At 40.5% G+C, this 15838-nt stretch overlaps 2 protein-coding genes across 8 annotated transcripts in view; both read left to right on the top strand.

Annotated features, from left to right (window-relative positions):
- Nucleotides 1–874: 874 nt before the first annotated feature.
- LOC136105196 (thiamine transporter 2-like) lies at nt 875–8319 on the top strand. Its single transcript, XM_065844821.2, has 5 exons — nt 875–1276; nt 1608–2412; nt 3905–4097; nt 5591–5732; nt 6954–8319. The coding sequence occupies exons 1-5, from the start codon at nt 1073–1075 to the stop codon at nt 7131–7133; spliced, it is 1524 nt and encodes a 507-aa protein (XP_065700893.1). The 5' UTR covers nt 875–1072; the 3' UTR covers nt 7134–8319.
- A 2419-nt stretch (nt 8320–10738) lies between these two features.
- Nucleotides 10739–15838, top strand: part of LOC136105213 (thiamine transporter 2-like) — a 37359-nt gene continuing 32259 nt past the window's right edge. For 4 of the 7 annotated variants that reach the window (XR_011740489.1, XM_071812491.1, XM_071812492.1 and 1 more), the window contains exons 1-3: nt 10746–11004; nt 12239–12395; nt 14522–15326. Coding sequence is in view for 6 of the 7 variants with exons in the window: in XM_071812491.1 (XP_071668592.1) it covers nt 12246–12395; nt 14522–15326 (955 nt within the window). In the remaining variant the exon portion in view is untranslated. Of the gene's footprint in view, nt 11005–12238; nt 12396–14521; nt 15327–15838 lie in introns of all 7 variants that reach the window. The other 3 variants (XM_071812488.1, XM_071812489.1, XM_065844852.2) reach the window with 3 other exon arrangements.

The raw sequence follows: 15838 nt of genomic DNA, 5'->3' as shown, positions 1-15838 counted from the left end.
TTATGCCTGCTGCCTTACACCTTACATATCACACCCTATAAGAGGGCCCCTCTGCCCATCCAGTCTGGAGTGATGTAGCCAACAGGTACATTAACATTTTTGGATGTTTGAGAAGAAAAATTCCTTCAGCCTTTTTTTTTTTTTTAAAAAAAAAAAGTTTAAGGAAAAACACTGGCTGCAAAACACTTAATTTTTAAGATTAAAAATGTGGCCTGAAAAAAAAAAAAACCACCAAACCAGACTTCTCAGGAAGTAAATAGGCAAAAGTCAAAAGCAGAGTGATGGAGATCCCAGCCTGTAACAAGCTCCAAAAGCTAAACTGTACATGTTTAGATTACTGACATTGCCTACACCAACATGACTATGGAGTATAACTTACTGTTTGTTTCCTTTGTGTGCCCCCCCATTACACCCATTTTGACTTCTCTTTGGGCTCTGTCCATAAGTCTCCACTGGAGACGAGAGTAAAAATATCAGTTTTGTTTCATTTTAGTGTGAACTATTACTTTCAATGACCAGGAATGTTTTTTATACATTGAAAATGGATGTCTGTATCCAAACTGGACTTCTGACACAGTTAGTTCCAGCTGAGGATCTGGTTTTACATCTTTTCTGTATTTATTAGCGACTCTTGACTGCTGGGCTCCAGCGTGACCAGCTCTGCAGAACAGTGAAGCCATGCATGTCTAGGAGGTGAAGGAGTGAAAACAGTGACTATGAACTAGTTAATTGTCATTCAACAAGGTGCTTGGCTGTCCTCAGTCATGGTGTCAAGTGAAATCTCAGTGCTCAGCTGTCTTCAGTGCCTTTTGTCTAGAAAGGCTTTTCCTGTGGTTAGCTTGGTCAGTGCAGACTGAATGACAGTGTAATTTGTTTCCCAGCTGAAGATCTTCCAAGTAATTCTTTATACGCTATCTACAAAGACAGAGAAACATTAGACAAATGTTAAGGAAAAGCTGTTCACTTAAAAGTTATGAAGAAAAATGTTTTCCAACCACTAGCCTCTAAAGAGCACTCCTTAGCATTAGAAACCACACAATAAAAATAAATTACAAGACATCTTTGCATTTTCATGGTTAATATCATCCTTCTAATGAACTTTGTCCTGAGCTTTGCTGCAGAGGCCATGGGCTGCTGGAAGCCAGAGAAAAGCAACACCTGGACTTTTCCCACCTTGATCCTCTGCTTCTATGGATTCTTCTGCATGATGAAGCCATCAGAACCTTTCCTAACCCCCTATCTAACAGGACAAGATAAAAATCTGACCATAGTTGAGGTATGGTTTGAATCTGCCTTTTCATTATATGGAGCAGGAAAAAAAAAAAAAAAAAATTAAAAAAAATAAAAAAAAAAAAATAAAGAGGCATACTGTAACCAGCTTTGGCCATTGGCAGGTGACAATTTGCAACAGATGGCATAAATAAAAGATCCATTTAATGGATTTAAGATCCATTTGCCTGCTCGACAGTCATATGCTGCTTCAGTGTGGTTATATATTTTATTAATTCCCTCAGAACAAAAACTTCCCTCTGCAATTTCATTTAAAAGAAATGAACTTCTTTCCCCCCCCAAGAATAACAAGACAGAGATTTACTCTTCTCTTCTAGGTTACCAACCAGATTTTCCCAGTTTGGACATACTCCTACCTTGCACTCCTTGTCCCAGTCTTCCTGATCACAGACTATGTGCGCTACAAGCCCGTCCTCCTCCTCCAGGGCATCAGCTTCATCATCACATGGCTCTTGCTCCTCTTTGCACATGGAGTGGCGGCCATGCAGGTGGTGGAATTCTTCTACGGGATGGTGACAGCCACCGAGGTCGCCTACTACGCCTACATCTACAGCGTCGTCAGCACCGAGCACTACCAGAGAGTGACGAGCTATTGCAGAAGTATCACTCTTGCTGCAGCCACCGTCGCTGCCGTGCTGGGACAGCTGCTGGTTTCCTTAGCAGATGTATCCTACTTTCACCTTAACGCCATTACTTTGGCTTTCGTGTCCCTGGCGTTCCTGTGCTCCTTTCTGCTCCCAATGCCTCAAAAGAGTATGTTCTTCCACAGGAAAGGCGTCTCAGAAACACTCCCAGGACCAGATAAAGTTGTGGCTACGGTTGACTTGAGCTGCCAAGAGGACCAGGGCTCTGCACCTGCTGGCAGGGGACCAACACCTGAGCCACAGGCTGACCATGCCAAGCCCCAGAACCACATGCTCAGAGTACTGGTGCAGCTGGGCAAGGACTTGAGGGATTGCTACAGCTCAAGGAAACTTCTGTACTGGTCCCTGTGGTGGGCTCTGGCTACAGCAGGCTTTAACCAGATTGTGAATTATATCCAGGTGCTGTGGGACTTCAAAGCCCCCTCTCACAGCTCTGCCGTGTACAACGGAGCTGTTGAAGCAATAGCAACTTTTCTGAGTAAGTTGGTGTCCAAGCATCAATCAGAAAGGCAGTTTCTAAAGTTTTATTTCAGAATATTTTTAAAGTGCCATTCCATTGCAGGTGATCCAGGAAGCCAGTGTACGTATTGTGCATTCAAAATCTAGTTATTTGGTGTACAAAACTGCTCAAATGCAAGCTGTGCTTTTTTTTGTTTAGGATGGGGGCACCCAATATCCTACTAGTAAGTGGAGAGTGTACAGGTCACATGGACTTTGCATCCGACTGCTAAATCCATTCAGAGGCACCTGTGTCTCTTTTTATGAGGTTGCTGGGTTTTTTTTCCCCCCAAACAAGTATCACAGAGTTCCCATAACAATGGTATCAGCTTATGCAGACGATTTCCATGAGTATGTTACACAAAAAGAACATAACCCTGTTAAGATCTCGCTCTAGTGAAATACTACTGCACAGCAAGAGGGAAGAAAGAATTTTAGTCATTCAAAGACAGGTAGATTTGCAGAAAAAGACCTTATTGAATTCATTGTGCTCCTGACATTAACCATTACTCTGTTGCACGGGAAGCAGATGTCTGCACTGCACAAGCGAAGTGACAGTATCAAAAGGTAACATCAGAGGACACCACCCTGGTTTGGCTGTGTTTCACATTTTCATATTGTATTGCTGTAAAGAACTTGCACAAGACATTGGGGTGTGAGCCACCAGGAAAAATAAATAAGTCTACGTCATACCTGGTCAATCAGGTTACCCTTACAGTAAGGAGAAAAACATACTTCTAAGATTAAAAATTACTCTTGTCTTGAGGTAGGCAGCTACATAGACCAAATGAATCGTAAATTAGAAGCATGTAGGTCCTGTAGTGTCTATTCCTTGATGAATTGCTCTTTCTCATATAATTGCCTATTTCTCAACGTAGAGGTGTAGAAGTTTTGAAATTCTACGAGGCCCCTAAGCCAGGGAGTCAGGTAGCTTACCTTCGCAACAGGTGCATCTTTGTACCAGGTCCACCAAAAGGAAGCAGTGCCTGTCATTTCTCATTTCCCTGAATATACTCAACTCAATACCTCACAGAACTCCCTTTTTTTTGAGAGCTTAGCCCTTTTATATGCTGCAGAGAGGTGAACTGTTGAACTAGAAGGTAATAGCTATGAAGCTAGTTAGTTAGTAGAAGCAGGAAGAAATGTTCTTCTTGAGCTCCAAACCATGTTCCTAATTTTCTCCCCAGAGATACATGCTGGCTATAGACAGCTAAATAATGAATCCTTCTACATAACAGTTTATCCTGTGAAGTGGCATAAAACATGAAGAAAGGAATGGCAGAGACTTGATTCATGCAACTGTCAAAAAATGACCAGTCACCTGCACAACTGCAGAAGCAGTTAGAAACGCTTTCAAAATGCTTCAGAACTACTCTGCTTCATTATGCCGCATTGCATTTCAGCAAGACATGGTGATACAGGCTATAGAGCAGGTACAACATTTACATTATTGTTTTTTTCTCTTTTTCTAGGCTCAGTAACATCTTTTGTAGTACAATATATGAAAATTAACTGGGACCTTTTTGGAGAACTGGCTTTGGGAATTTTCTCTGCAATAGATGCTGGTTCTCTATTTCTCATGCACTTTACTACCAACATCTGGGCATGTTATGCCAGCTATCTCATTTTCAAAGCGTGTTATATGCTCCTCATAACAATAGCAACGTAAGTATAAAACCTTATAGTGCTGCTATTATGCACAGAATATCAACAATACTTCAAGTCTGGGCATCCCTCCTTTTACTCAGAGGTAGCTGATCTAATGCTAGATGTAGCTGTTTAGGTAAACACAAGGACACTGAAATGTGTAGTTCTGTTGTTTTCATTCTTCTAAACAACCATAAAAGAAAAATTATCTAACGGACATTGAACATGCACCTAGGCAAAAATTAAACAAGGTACAAGGTATCCTTATTACTAAAGGTAAAGGCAACAGTAAAATATATAAGCTGTTTTCCTTCTTCCTGGCATGGAAGATGAAAAGTGAGCAGGTGGGACTAGCATGCCCAGACAACCACCCTTTAAGATCCCCTTATGTCTAGACCAGCTTGCTGATATACTTGTTAGCAAGTTGTGAATTGCATGCATGCAAGTAAGGATTTGGCATAGCATGTTCCCCAACATAACTTCATATATACATGATCCTTAAAAATATTATGAAGTTACCAAGGAATAAAAGAGAACATCAGACATATAAAATCAGAAAAGTTCTCTTTGGAGACCAAGCTATTCTGTTGTCAGAAACAGAAAAATAATATAAATAAAAATATAATATATAATCTGCGTAGTAAGCATAAAACATTTTTGTTACTCCAGTTCTTATGTTGCTTGGAATGTCTTTAGACATACCACACTATTTCATTAAAAAAATATCCAATGAATTTTTATGTTAAACCCCCAAATTATTCAGATATGAAGTCAAGCAAATCCTCTATTTTAATTTTAGTGAATTGTTAGTACATTATAGTGGATCACACCTGGACTACCTCAACAAATTTAAAAAAAAAGTTAAAAAGTAAAAGCTTGCACAAATAAAAGCCCTGATAAAAACCAATTAAAAGAGTGCTGCAGGAATAACACATTTGTTCAGATAGAAACTCTGGAGGTAAATATTGCAAGGAAAGATATTATTGTTGAAAATTATATTGGTAAGGTAAAGCTACAAGCTCTTAACAGCAATAAATGGTATGCTACTTCCACTGTCAATCCCACAAAGCAATAAGTGATTCACATAATCATAGAAAAGCTGGTTAGAAAACACACATGGTGACCTTCTCACATCCCAGACAGGTCATGGTATGGTCTGGCCATGTCTTTCAAAGCTTCCATGGAGACTTTACAACCTGCCTGGCATGGCCTGTAAAGGCAGAGAAGAAATAAAGGGGATAATTAAAGAGATCTGATTCCTGATGGGATAAAGCAGATTACCTGATAACATTGTTTGGAAAAGCAACACAGGCAAATGAAAAACCCATCAAAATACACAATGGTAGTCAGAACATTGTTTAGAGCAAACAAGGAAGCAAACAGACAAATGAAACACCATTTACTCCATCCTTGATATATCATCTGCATGAATTGTTTCTCTTCATCAGCTAAACAGAGAGGAACAACCTTCTCCTCAGTGTGAAGTAACTGACCTGCCAGTCTCACATTAGGTTTCAGATCGCAGTCAATCTGAGCATGGAGCGCTATGCCTTGATGTTTGGTTTTAACAACTTCTTTGCGCTGGTGATTCAGACCATTCTTACAGTAGTCGTCGTGGATTCAAAAGGCCTGGGACTGGGCATAGTGACTCAGGTAAGTGCCAATAACTTCATATTTACTGCTTAACCAATTCATCTTCAAAAGTTTAACAAGGAAGAAATTGCTACGCCAAAGGACAATTTAATTTCCTCTTCTACAGAAATCTAGACCTCTTGCTCTTCCCTCGTGTCAGCTATCATTCTTTCCTTTCGCCTTTTAGTGCAGCACTAGGATTACAGATGCTGGTCTTTGACTTTTTAGGGGCAGATACACCAGAATGTAAACAATAGAGCACTGCTATCTGACCAGCTTTTGCTAATTAATAGGGCACTGAATAACACCCTCTCTATCCAAAAATTCAGAGTGGTTTTCTCAGATTCCAAACCAACGAGATCACATGTTGTCAGAGGAGATCAAGACCATGAGGCACAGCCTGGATTACTGGAGTTAGTTCAGCTCAAGTGACAAAGACACGTCTTCTAATTCCAGCTCAGGAGCAAGCCTGGTCTGCATCTCAACATGAATAATAGAGTTTTCTGTCCATAGTTAGGGCACTTATTTTGGGGTGGGACATCCTCTCTAACAACAGTGTTCCTAACTTCAGTCAGCCCAGTTCCACATCCACTGAGATGTACTGACTTCTGCATTTTTTCAGTTGGAATCTCAGCTAAGGCAGCTTCTTACTCCCATGGATTTGAAGAAGACTAACGCACTTCAGATATTCTGCACAGAGAAGGCAAAAGTTACTTTAGAAGATTAAATATTGAATTAAACACTAAAAATTAAAACTTTAAACTTAAAGGGGTATGTAAGACTTCATAAATAGCCTTGCCACTGTTGTTGGAGATATTGATGCAAAGTCATAGCAAATTTACTGAAGCTACTATGGTGACAGCACTGAAATGTGCAAGTAAGAGGAAAAAAGGGCCAGCTCAAGACTCTTCACTTTTACATTATTCATGACTATGAGGGTAATTAAGCTACTTCTACATTTTGCACTAATAGAAAAATATCCTGTTCCTCTTCCTTCCCCTCCTCTGCTGTTTATTAAAAGGCATAAGGACTGGAAGCGAAAGGCAGTTCTTTATTCCTCAGAGATCTGCTGTTTGCTGGAAAAACTAAGATTTTGCTTAATTACAAAGCATAAAGTTGAACATAGAGAAACTGTGCCAGAACACAGGTAATCAAAACAATAGTCTGTCAATTCCAGAAGAACAACATTTCCATAAAGTGTTTTGCATTAATTATTCTGCCTTTTTTTCCTCCCCCTCCCAGTTTTTAATTTATGGCAGTTACTTTGCAGTCATAGCTGGGATTTTCTTGATCCGAAGCATATGCATGCTTGTCTCGAGCAAATGCCCAAGGAAACTAGCAAGGTCTTGCAAAGATCATCGGAACCATGCTGAACACGAATCGAAAGAGCAGATTGTAACTGGCTATGCGACGTGGCTGTAGGAGCCAGGCAGACAGGCTCACGTGGCCAGGCCCTCGTGGGAGAAGAGCTCCTACTGCAGCACGCAGGGAACGGCAGCGCAAGATGAAGGTAGAACACAGCCCTGAAAAGCTGCGCTGAATCATTATCGCACTCAGTTACAACATACGCCAGCCAAGAGATCACCAGCGTGGCACTGTGCCAACACAAAAAAAAAAAAAAAAAAAAATTGCCTTAGATTCTTATTCACTTGCCTATAAATAGCTTAGCAGCAGTAATTTATACACAGGAACCAACCACCTTGGCATCCCGCCGTGCACAATGCTAAGGACCGGAGCTCACCCTGCCTTGCTTTTTCCAGCTCTGGTATGCAGTGTTTGGGTGCTGCTGCCACACACATTTGCTCATGCATGTGGGTGAAGGGCCTATCCCCCTTTGCACATCTCTTCTTCTGAACCTAGGAAGAAGAGATGGCATTTGCATTGTAATATTCTTTCCTAAGGACAGGCGATTCAGTGGCAGACTCCTCCCTTCCAATTTAAAAGCCCATGTCAGAAACGGGGCTTTTGCACACGATGCAGAAAACCAGGGTTTGCATAACCTGTTTGAGAAGGTTCACTAAAACGCTGCTAAGCCACAATTGTTGCTTGGCCCACATTTGAAAGCTACAACCTACCCACTGCACTGAGTCCACAGCAATCACAGCCCAGAAGGGAAAAACTTCAGAGTCAAAACAAAATTAAAGAGCCCCACTCTTTCCTTGTGCATCCAGTAAAATTATATTCAGAACTGAGTGTCTTCCTGTTTCAACAGGCAAATTTAAAAAAAAAATAAATAAATAAAGTGAGTAGTGTGCACTGAGACCAGAGAAGTACACTGTGGGTAAATTTGGCTGATTCTTCACACAGCAGAATTCCAGATGAACCTGAATATCCAAGAAGACTTATCACTGAAACAAAAAGCTAGCATCACATCTGATTTGATTGCCAAATGAGGAGGTCCACTGATCTTGGCCAAGGATTTGGCCAGGTCAGCATCTCAGAATTTATCAAGAAGCTTCAACCACTATGGCTAATTTAGTCCAGCACAAAGGACGGTCCAGGAGAAGAAAAAAGACTATGAGTCTGCCTATTGCATGCCTGTTTTATAAACATTATATCCATACATTAAAGTTATTTCTATACTGCTGTTTGCTTCTAGCTTCCAATACCTACATCTAACTAATAAAAATAGAAAATACTTAGCATTTACAGAATAATATTTTTCCTGTAGTGATGCCAGCTCTCATTTGTACAGACATACGTGCTTTTCATACAATTGTCACATACCACTACTAGACAAACTGTGCAGAGGCAAGAGCAGATAGGAGAGAAGCAATGTGTTTCAAGTCACAAGAAAAATTGATGGGACTTGACCAAATGAACCCAGCTTATTTTCTAGGGTTTTTGTTTGCTATTGTGCAGATATCTTCTGTTGTAAACTGGCTATAGACAGAACATCTTAACCAATACAGTTGTGAAAGTGAAAGATGTACTTAGTTTCTGCTAAGCATTAAGTATCTTTTATTACTGCACAACTGAAGGCATGATATTCCTGCCTGAAGAAACTGGGACAAAGTCCACTAAAGCAAGGACTATTTTGTGTTACTTTTCCTCATAAGCAGGAATCTTCTTTTCAAGCATTTAATTGAAGAACTAGATGCGAGTCCTGGACTGGAAGCTAACTAGAGTTTGTGTTTAAATGACAAAACTTGGTGTTTCCAGATTCACAGTCTCAAATTGCCTTTGGTATAGAAAGTTAAATATTTATCTCTATGTCACATCTGGCAAAAGGAAAAGAATCACCAACATGAAATTTCTGCTATTAAAAAAAATATTAATGACCCTAGCAAGCTGCAGGAAATGAACTAGAAAAGCTTTTTGAAATAACCATAAAAGTTCTGAGCTGGTCAGTGCTCACTGGCTTCTGCATATATGGGTTGGCACTAAGGCAAAAGAGCCATGTAGACACAATGGGTTTGGTTTTCAGCTGTAGAGAATACTAACTCCTGAAAACAGATAACACTTTATATATTTTTATGTATATATATATTTATACACACATATACATACATATATATATATATACACACACACATATACATATATATATATACACATGTATTTATATTCCTATTCTCTCAAATTTCCAAAATAAATATTCTGAGGTTGGGAGCTGGGAGAGTGTTTGGAGGAGGTGGAGAGTAGGAGATCAAGAAAGAAGAGCAGTATTTTGGAGCGTTAGAAAGGACATGACACATTGGAGGTGGAAAAACAGCAAGAGAAATGTAAGGTCTTACCCTACTCTGGGTTTTCAGCGGCAAATCAGTATTAACCCAGCAATTAGAGATTTAAACCAAATCAGTAAACTGCACACATCCACTTATGTGTTTGTGGACATACACACACCTCTATGAAGAAGACCTAGCCTCAACTTTGCCAAACCTCAACTATGAGCAAAGATGGAACCACAGGCTCTCTAAATCTGCAGGAAAAGGAAACTGAACAAATCCACCTCTCCTTGCAGCTTTTAGTATTAAGTGCTTATATTTCTCCTAGGAGGCCAAAGGATTCCTCATAAGTATGAAAAAACAGAGCTAAGCACATCTCCCCACAGCTGCAACTCCATCTAAATAAAACACTAGCTGCCTTTGGAACATTAGTGGTTTGGGGCACAAGTCTTTCATGATGATTCAGTCCAGCAAGCTGATAAGGCCAGTTTTGGCAAACAAGGCAGCAAGTAAATTCTATCTTTGTACTCAAAGCAAGCAGGTATTAACCAAGCACTGTGTGGGTTACCAGAGAAATGCCAGTAGACCTACCCATCAGCACCTTCCCCATGGTTGTTTTCTTTCCCCAGAAGTCACTGGTAAAGGAAGAGCCGAAACCATGGCAGCAGAGTCAAGCCTGGCCGCTCTGAGCACTCACCTGCCTGGTTGCACCACACACTACAAGCAGTGCAAGGTGTTTTCATACCTGCAGAACAAGACCAGGTTCCATCCAGCTCACAAAGCTGCTCCAGGTAGCACACCGGGCCCCTCCTGCCAGGGCCACAGCATTTGCTCCCAGTGTCACCCCAGAGCCACCAACAAGCTTCAGGGTGAGCTCTGTCCTCTGATGAACTCTGGAAGATATAGGGAGTCCAGCCTAAAAAAAAAGGCAAAGGAAAGCAAAGCAGCAGCATTTCTCTGAAGCAGTTCAGTTTTATAAGCTAAATTTAGAAGCTTCTTATCTTCTTGTCCATTTACCCTGAAGTGACAGATTGTTGTCCAGGAATTACTTCTATGGAAGGACCAAAGAGTCCATGGTATTTGATGTCCTACCTCCCCACACCGCCAGCAAAGCCAGGACAGTCAGAAGAGACCCCATGAACCCAGAGGCCCCTGTGCTGTGCAGAACAGGGACAGTGTCAGCCCAAACTATGAAATGGGTGCTGTGTCTTATCTCTGAATTGGAGACCAGAGCTTTTAAAGGTATTTATTAACAGAAAAAACTGATCAAGTGATTGCTTTCTTGCTACGTCAGTTTATTAATCATTAGCTACTCTGAGTCTTAAACTTTTACCTTAAAATTAGAACTCAGTTTGCTGGCAAAACCTGTAAAGGTGAAGTCTTTCCCTGCAAACTTCATGGGCAAGTTCTGCAAGTAAGAAGAGCTGTGATGAAATATATTATTATTATCTAAAATCTGTTAACATTTTATCAAACTTAGAAAGAAGTTTTAGGAAACAGACACAAATTTTTTACTACCTCCAACCCTAAAGTGTGGCTTCTGACTTCAGCAGGACAGAAAATCACCCTAGGAGGAAACTGCACATGAACTCACAGCAAATGCACCACAGCCAGAATTTTGACAGGTAATTTGCTATTTTTGGAGTTATGTGGAAGTGTGCTGGCCACTCACTTGCTCGGTGCATTTGCAAGTGGTGCAAGATTTATGCTAATACTATTGGCCAGCCCAGGGTTTAATAGATTTTTATTTTTAAAAATATAACATATCAAAAGAGTTCAAAGCAGATGCAGAGTTAAGGATAATACAGGCTATATTTTATATACAATTATTTGTAAGATAAAGATAATAATTGGAGACAATAATTTTAAATGAACGTTCAAGAATAGAGCTGTTTTTTGCAACATTCCTCTGTGGTCTCAGAAAAACTGCCATAACAACATACTATTTTATGCTAAGCTTTAATCAATACCATCTCACAGTGCAAGTAGAAGCACTTTTTGAAAAGTGCCTGCCATAAAATGGAATTCCACCATTTCAAATAAATAGCTTGTAACAGCTTGATTAAACACCAGTCACCGCTTTGCTTTCATTCTCTTATGTTTCAGAACATTCTTGTTTCACTTGTTGTCCAAGAACAGTGGAATAGACTTTCTAACGCAAAACAAGTAAAAGCAGCTTAAAAAAAACCCTTATCTCTTTAGCCTTCTATTCACTGACAGCTACAGTGAAGAAACAAGTCTCATTCTTTTCCTTTGATGATCACTTTCCAAAGTGAAGTCAAGATTCCCCTTTTCTAAGCCTGAGCAGGTACCATGAGCAGATAGCTTCTGCATCTTTCTTTGCCCACCCAAACGACTGGAGTGCAAATAATATGATGAGTATTAAAGCATTTTGAAGAAACTGAGCTCACAATGGGTTTTGAGCCAGCTGGTGGCTTTTATTGTCTGCAAAAAGGCTTGCACTTCTATTGTTCCACTTGCTTCTCAGGCTGCAAATAACAGAAAAAAGCCTCCTTGAGCATGCTGAGAATGAGCTTTAATCTCAGTTTGCCCACTCATTTATTTGGAAATGAGACTCTAATGGAACTTTTTTCTCCTGCTACAATGCATCCACTCAATTCAAAGTACATCATTAAGAACAACCTTTGACAGACAATACAGAGGCTGGGGTTTACCACCACCAATGCACCTTGATCCAAGTTGTTCATTTACAAGCTGCATCTCCCATCATTGGCAGGTTTAGAGGAAGAAACTTTAGCCGAAGTAGCATTAGTTAAAAAGTAAACCTACAAATAGCATCTCTGTGAAGAGCATATAAAATTCCTGGCACGTTCACTTCTTTGCCACCTTTTTTCTTAGGTAGACAATGGATTGGTGGAAGGGAGTCATAGGCCGCAGCTGGATTTATCCCACATTGATCATCTGCACAAATGGATTTTTCTCCACAATGAGGCCATCAGAACCTTTTCTCATTCCTTACCTAACTGGACCAGACAAAAACTTAACAATTGAAGAGGTATGTAACTACTCTCTTAAGTAATAATTGAAATGTTAAAGCATTAAGTCTTGCAGCAATAACTGAAGGAGAGATAAAGTGTTCAATACAGGTATATCTTAGCTAGAGACTCATATTTAAGGTTTTTCTGGAAGAGAGTAAGGACTCTCTAAAAGTCCATATATTTTTAGGACTTTGAAACCACTTTAGCCATTTAAGAACTGGAAACTTTCAGGAAAACCAGGTCAGCTAGTTCCTCTGTCCACCTAGAACCCCGGAGGAGGAGCAACACTAGTATCTATTTATACTTAATGTGGAACTGATTACACTGACAGTGATGTAATGGTTGCAAACCATAACAAAAACAAGCAGACTTCCCTTTATGAGCTGTTAAGATTATGACCCACATTACAGAACTGATCTACGTATTCATTAACCTGTGGAGGTCAGATTCACATTCAAAAAAAGGTTGTCATTGGTTTGTTGTTGGGGTTGTTTGTTTTTTGCTTGTTTCTTTCTTTTTGGTTTTGTTTCTTTTTGATGTTCTGTTTTTGTTTTCTTCAGGGTGTTCATTGTTGTTTGAGGGGTTTTGTTGTTGCTGTTTTGTTTGTGTTTTTTTTGTTTGTTTGTGTGGTAGTTTTGTTTTGGTTTTGTTACGAAAACATTCACTGCAAGTTTCCTTGCTCTGCTCCTCTGCTCAGCACTGGCTGTTTCAGGAGTGCACTGCCAAACAAAAGAGGACATGGTTAACAAGTGGCTGAGTCATGGAGCTAATGGTATAATTAGAAAACACAAGCTTGGGACACCCACATACAGCTAATATGAAGAACAGTTATTCCTGATGTGCAGTAGCAAATGTTAAGGCAGAGTCTGCTAGCAGAGCGCGGTCCCAAGGTTTCTTCTGAAAAAACAGAATTAGTGGTTTGGGTTGTTGCTGTTCTCCTCCCCACCCCTTTCCTTTTTAAGCACAAAGAGAAATTTTCTTTCATGTGAGATAGACAAATAGTATGATAGGATGCCTTAATTCTGATTTCAACAAGAATGCTTTACTCAAAAATAAGCGCAGTACAGATACTGACTCTTTCAGCCAAGCTCACCTCTGGTGAGCTCATTCCTTAAGTTTCAGTCAAATGCTTAAAATTCTAATTAAAATTTAGGAAAAACAAAAGAAGTCACCCATAAAGACATAGTGAATCTGGTGCTCACAATGCAACTCACTCCAGTACCAGTTCAGAAGTAAAAAGGTAACCAGCTACAACTGGTTCCTTTCTAGTCTAATTACTTAAGCAGAGAATGAATGATCACGAAGAGATACGCTAGGTCCACCAACTACTGGATAAAACCTCCTCAAAGCAGGCAACTTGCCCAGAGAACTTTTTTCCGGACAGCATCTAAAGCTGTAGTGAAGCTGCCTGGGCAAGCAAGGAGCGACCAGAAACAGCCTGAACGCTGTTCCAACCTGAATGCACATCAGTTTTAGAAACAGAGAATTTCTTTTCAGTGCATCTGTGCATTGAAGGCCAACTGAAACTTAATGAAATACTGTTCCATCAAAGACTTGCTTACTTCTTAGACATTAAATTTGAAGAAAATGTAGGAGGTAAAGAAACAATAGCTACACATTCACTATGTTCAGTTTCAGTTCCCCCATCTTAAAAGGCATATGCATTTTTTTCTAATTCTAACAAAGGAGAGAAGTAACCAAATGTATACAATGACTCACATAAGAGTTAAAACTAAATAGGTATTCAGTTTCAGCTACTGTGGGGAATAGGATTTGATGTTAGACAGACTTCCCTGTGACACAAACACTGTTAGAGTTGCTTTAGACAGTTACACACCAAAATATGCGTTCTTCATAGGCCTTCACTAGAAGTATGTTCTAAGCCAGTCTACCTGTTTATGTAGCGGAGCCTGGCATCACTATCTTTGCCTATTAAGGAATACATTTACAGTTTTGTAATTTAAGGCAGCTTAAGCCCGCACAATTCAAACAATTCAGTGTTTCCTATCAATGCAAATATGATCCTTCAAACCCACCAAAAAGCTTCAAAGTCAACATCTTAAATGTTTTTGTTTTGGTGGGTTTTTTTATTTGTTTTGTTGTTGGTTGGTTTTTTAAGTATTTTCTCTTTTATTCTCTTCAGGTTACCAACCAGATTTTCCCAGTTTGGACATACTCCTACCTTGCACTCCTTGTCCCAGTCTTCCTGATCACAGACTATGTGCGCTACAAGCCCGTCCTCCTCCTCCAGGGCATCAGCTTCATCATCACATGGCTCTTGCTCCTCTTTGCACATGGAGTGGCGGCCATGCAGGTGGTGGAATTCTTCTACGGGATGGTGACAGCCACCGAGGTCGCCTACTACGCCTACATCTACAGCGTCGTCAGCACCGAGCACTACCAGAGAGTGACGAGCTATTGCAGAAGTATCACTCTTGCTGCAGCCACCGTCGCTGCCGTGCTGGGACAGCTGCTGGTTTCCTTAGCAGATGTATCCTACTTTCACCTTAACGCCATTACTTTGGCTTCCGTGTCCCTGGCATTCCTGTGCTCCTTTCTGCTCCCAATGCCTCAAAAGAGTATGTTCTTCCACAGGAAAGGCGTCTCAGAAACACTCCCAGGACCAGATAAAGTTGTGGCTACGGTTGACTTGAGCTGCCAAGAGGACCAGGGCTCTGCACCTGCTGGCAGGGGACCAACACCTGAGCCACAGGCTGACCATGCCAAGCCCCAGAACCACATGCTCAGAGTACTGGTGCAGCTGGGCAAGGACTTGAGGGATTGCTACAGCTCAAGGAAACTTCTATACTGGTCCCTGTGGTGGGCTCTGGCTACAGCAGGCTTTAACCAGATTGTGAATTATATCCAGGTGCTGTGGGACTTCAAAGCCCCCTCTCACAGCTCTGCCGTGTACAACGGAGCTGTTGAAGCAATAGCAACTTTCTTAGGTAAGTAAAAGATCATTAGCAACTATTTCTAACCCATCCTGTGCTGATGGCATTCTTCAGCAATGTCTTTGGTGCCTTTGTCTGTATCTCCTATGAGGACATACGTCAACTGCAACAGCCTCCAATATATAGTACCAATCAGTGTGCAAAGCACGCTTTTACTGTACAACTTTATCAGTGGGGTCTTCAAAAATAACCTTAAAAAATATGTAGATATAAGCTTTTTCTTCTTCAGGGATCCTCATTCCACCAAAGCATTTCAATAATTTAAGTTCACAGCTCTCTTTAAGACCATGAATTTGACCCCAAGTAAGGAGTTCAAAAACTCTGTGCAATGACACTTTGCCTCTTCCTCCCTCAAATGCCCCTTAAGATGGGTGGTTTAAGAATTAAAAGAGCACATTATCAGACACACTGCTCTAGTCTGTTTCAGCAGTGGATTAAAGATTACGGGATGTGTGCTCCTGAACAAATATTTCATGACTGCATCTGTATCCTGATCAATAAGTTTG

This window comes from Patagioenas fasciata, chromosome 9, assembly GCF_037038585.1.
Source record: "Patagioenas fasciata isolate bPatFas1 chromosome 9, bPatFas1.hap1, whole genome shotgun sequence".
Taxonomy (NCBI): Eukaryota; Metazoa; Chordata; class Aves; order Columbiformes; family Columbidae; genus Patagioenas; species Patagioenas fasciata.
The sequence above is the reverse complement of the archived record's forward strand: the minus strand, read 5'-3'. Positions and strand labels throughout refer to the sequence as shown.

Coding starts and splice junctions, on each gene's coding strand:
- LOC136105196 (XM_065844821.2), top strand. CDS start 1,073: ATGGTTAATATCATCCTTCTAATGAACTTTGTCCTGAGCTTTGCTGCA. Junction 2,413..3,904: donor AGCAATAGCAACTTTTCTGA/GTAAGTTGGTGT, acceptor CTCTTTTTCTAG/GCTCAGTAACATCTTTTGTA. Junction 4,098..5,590: donor CTCCTCATAACAATAGCAAC/GTAAGTATAAAA, acceptor GTCTCACATTAG/GTTTCAGATCGCAGTCAATC.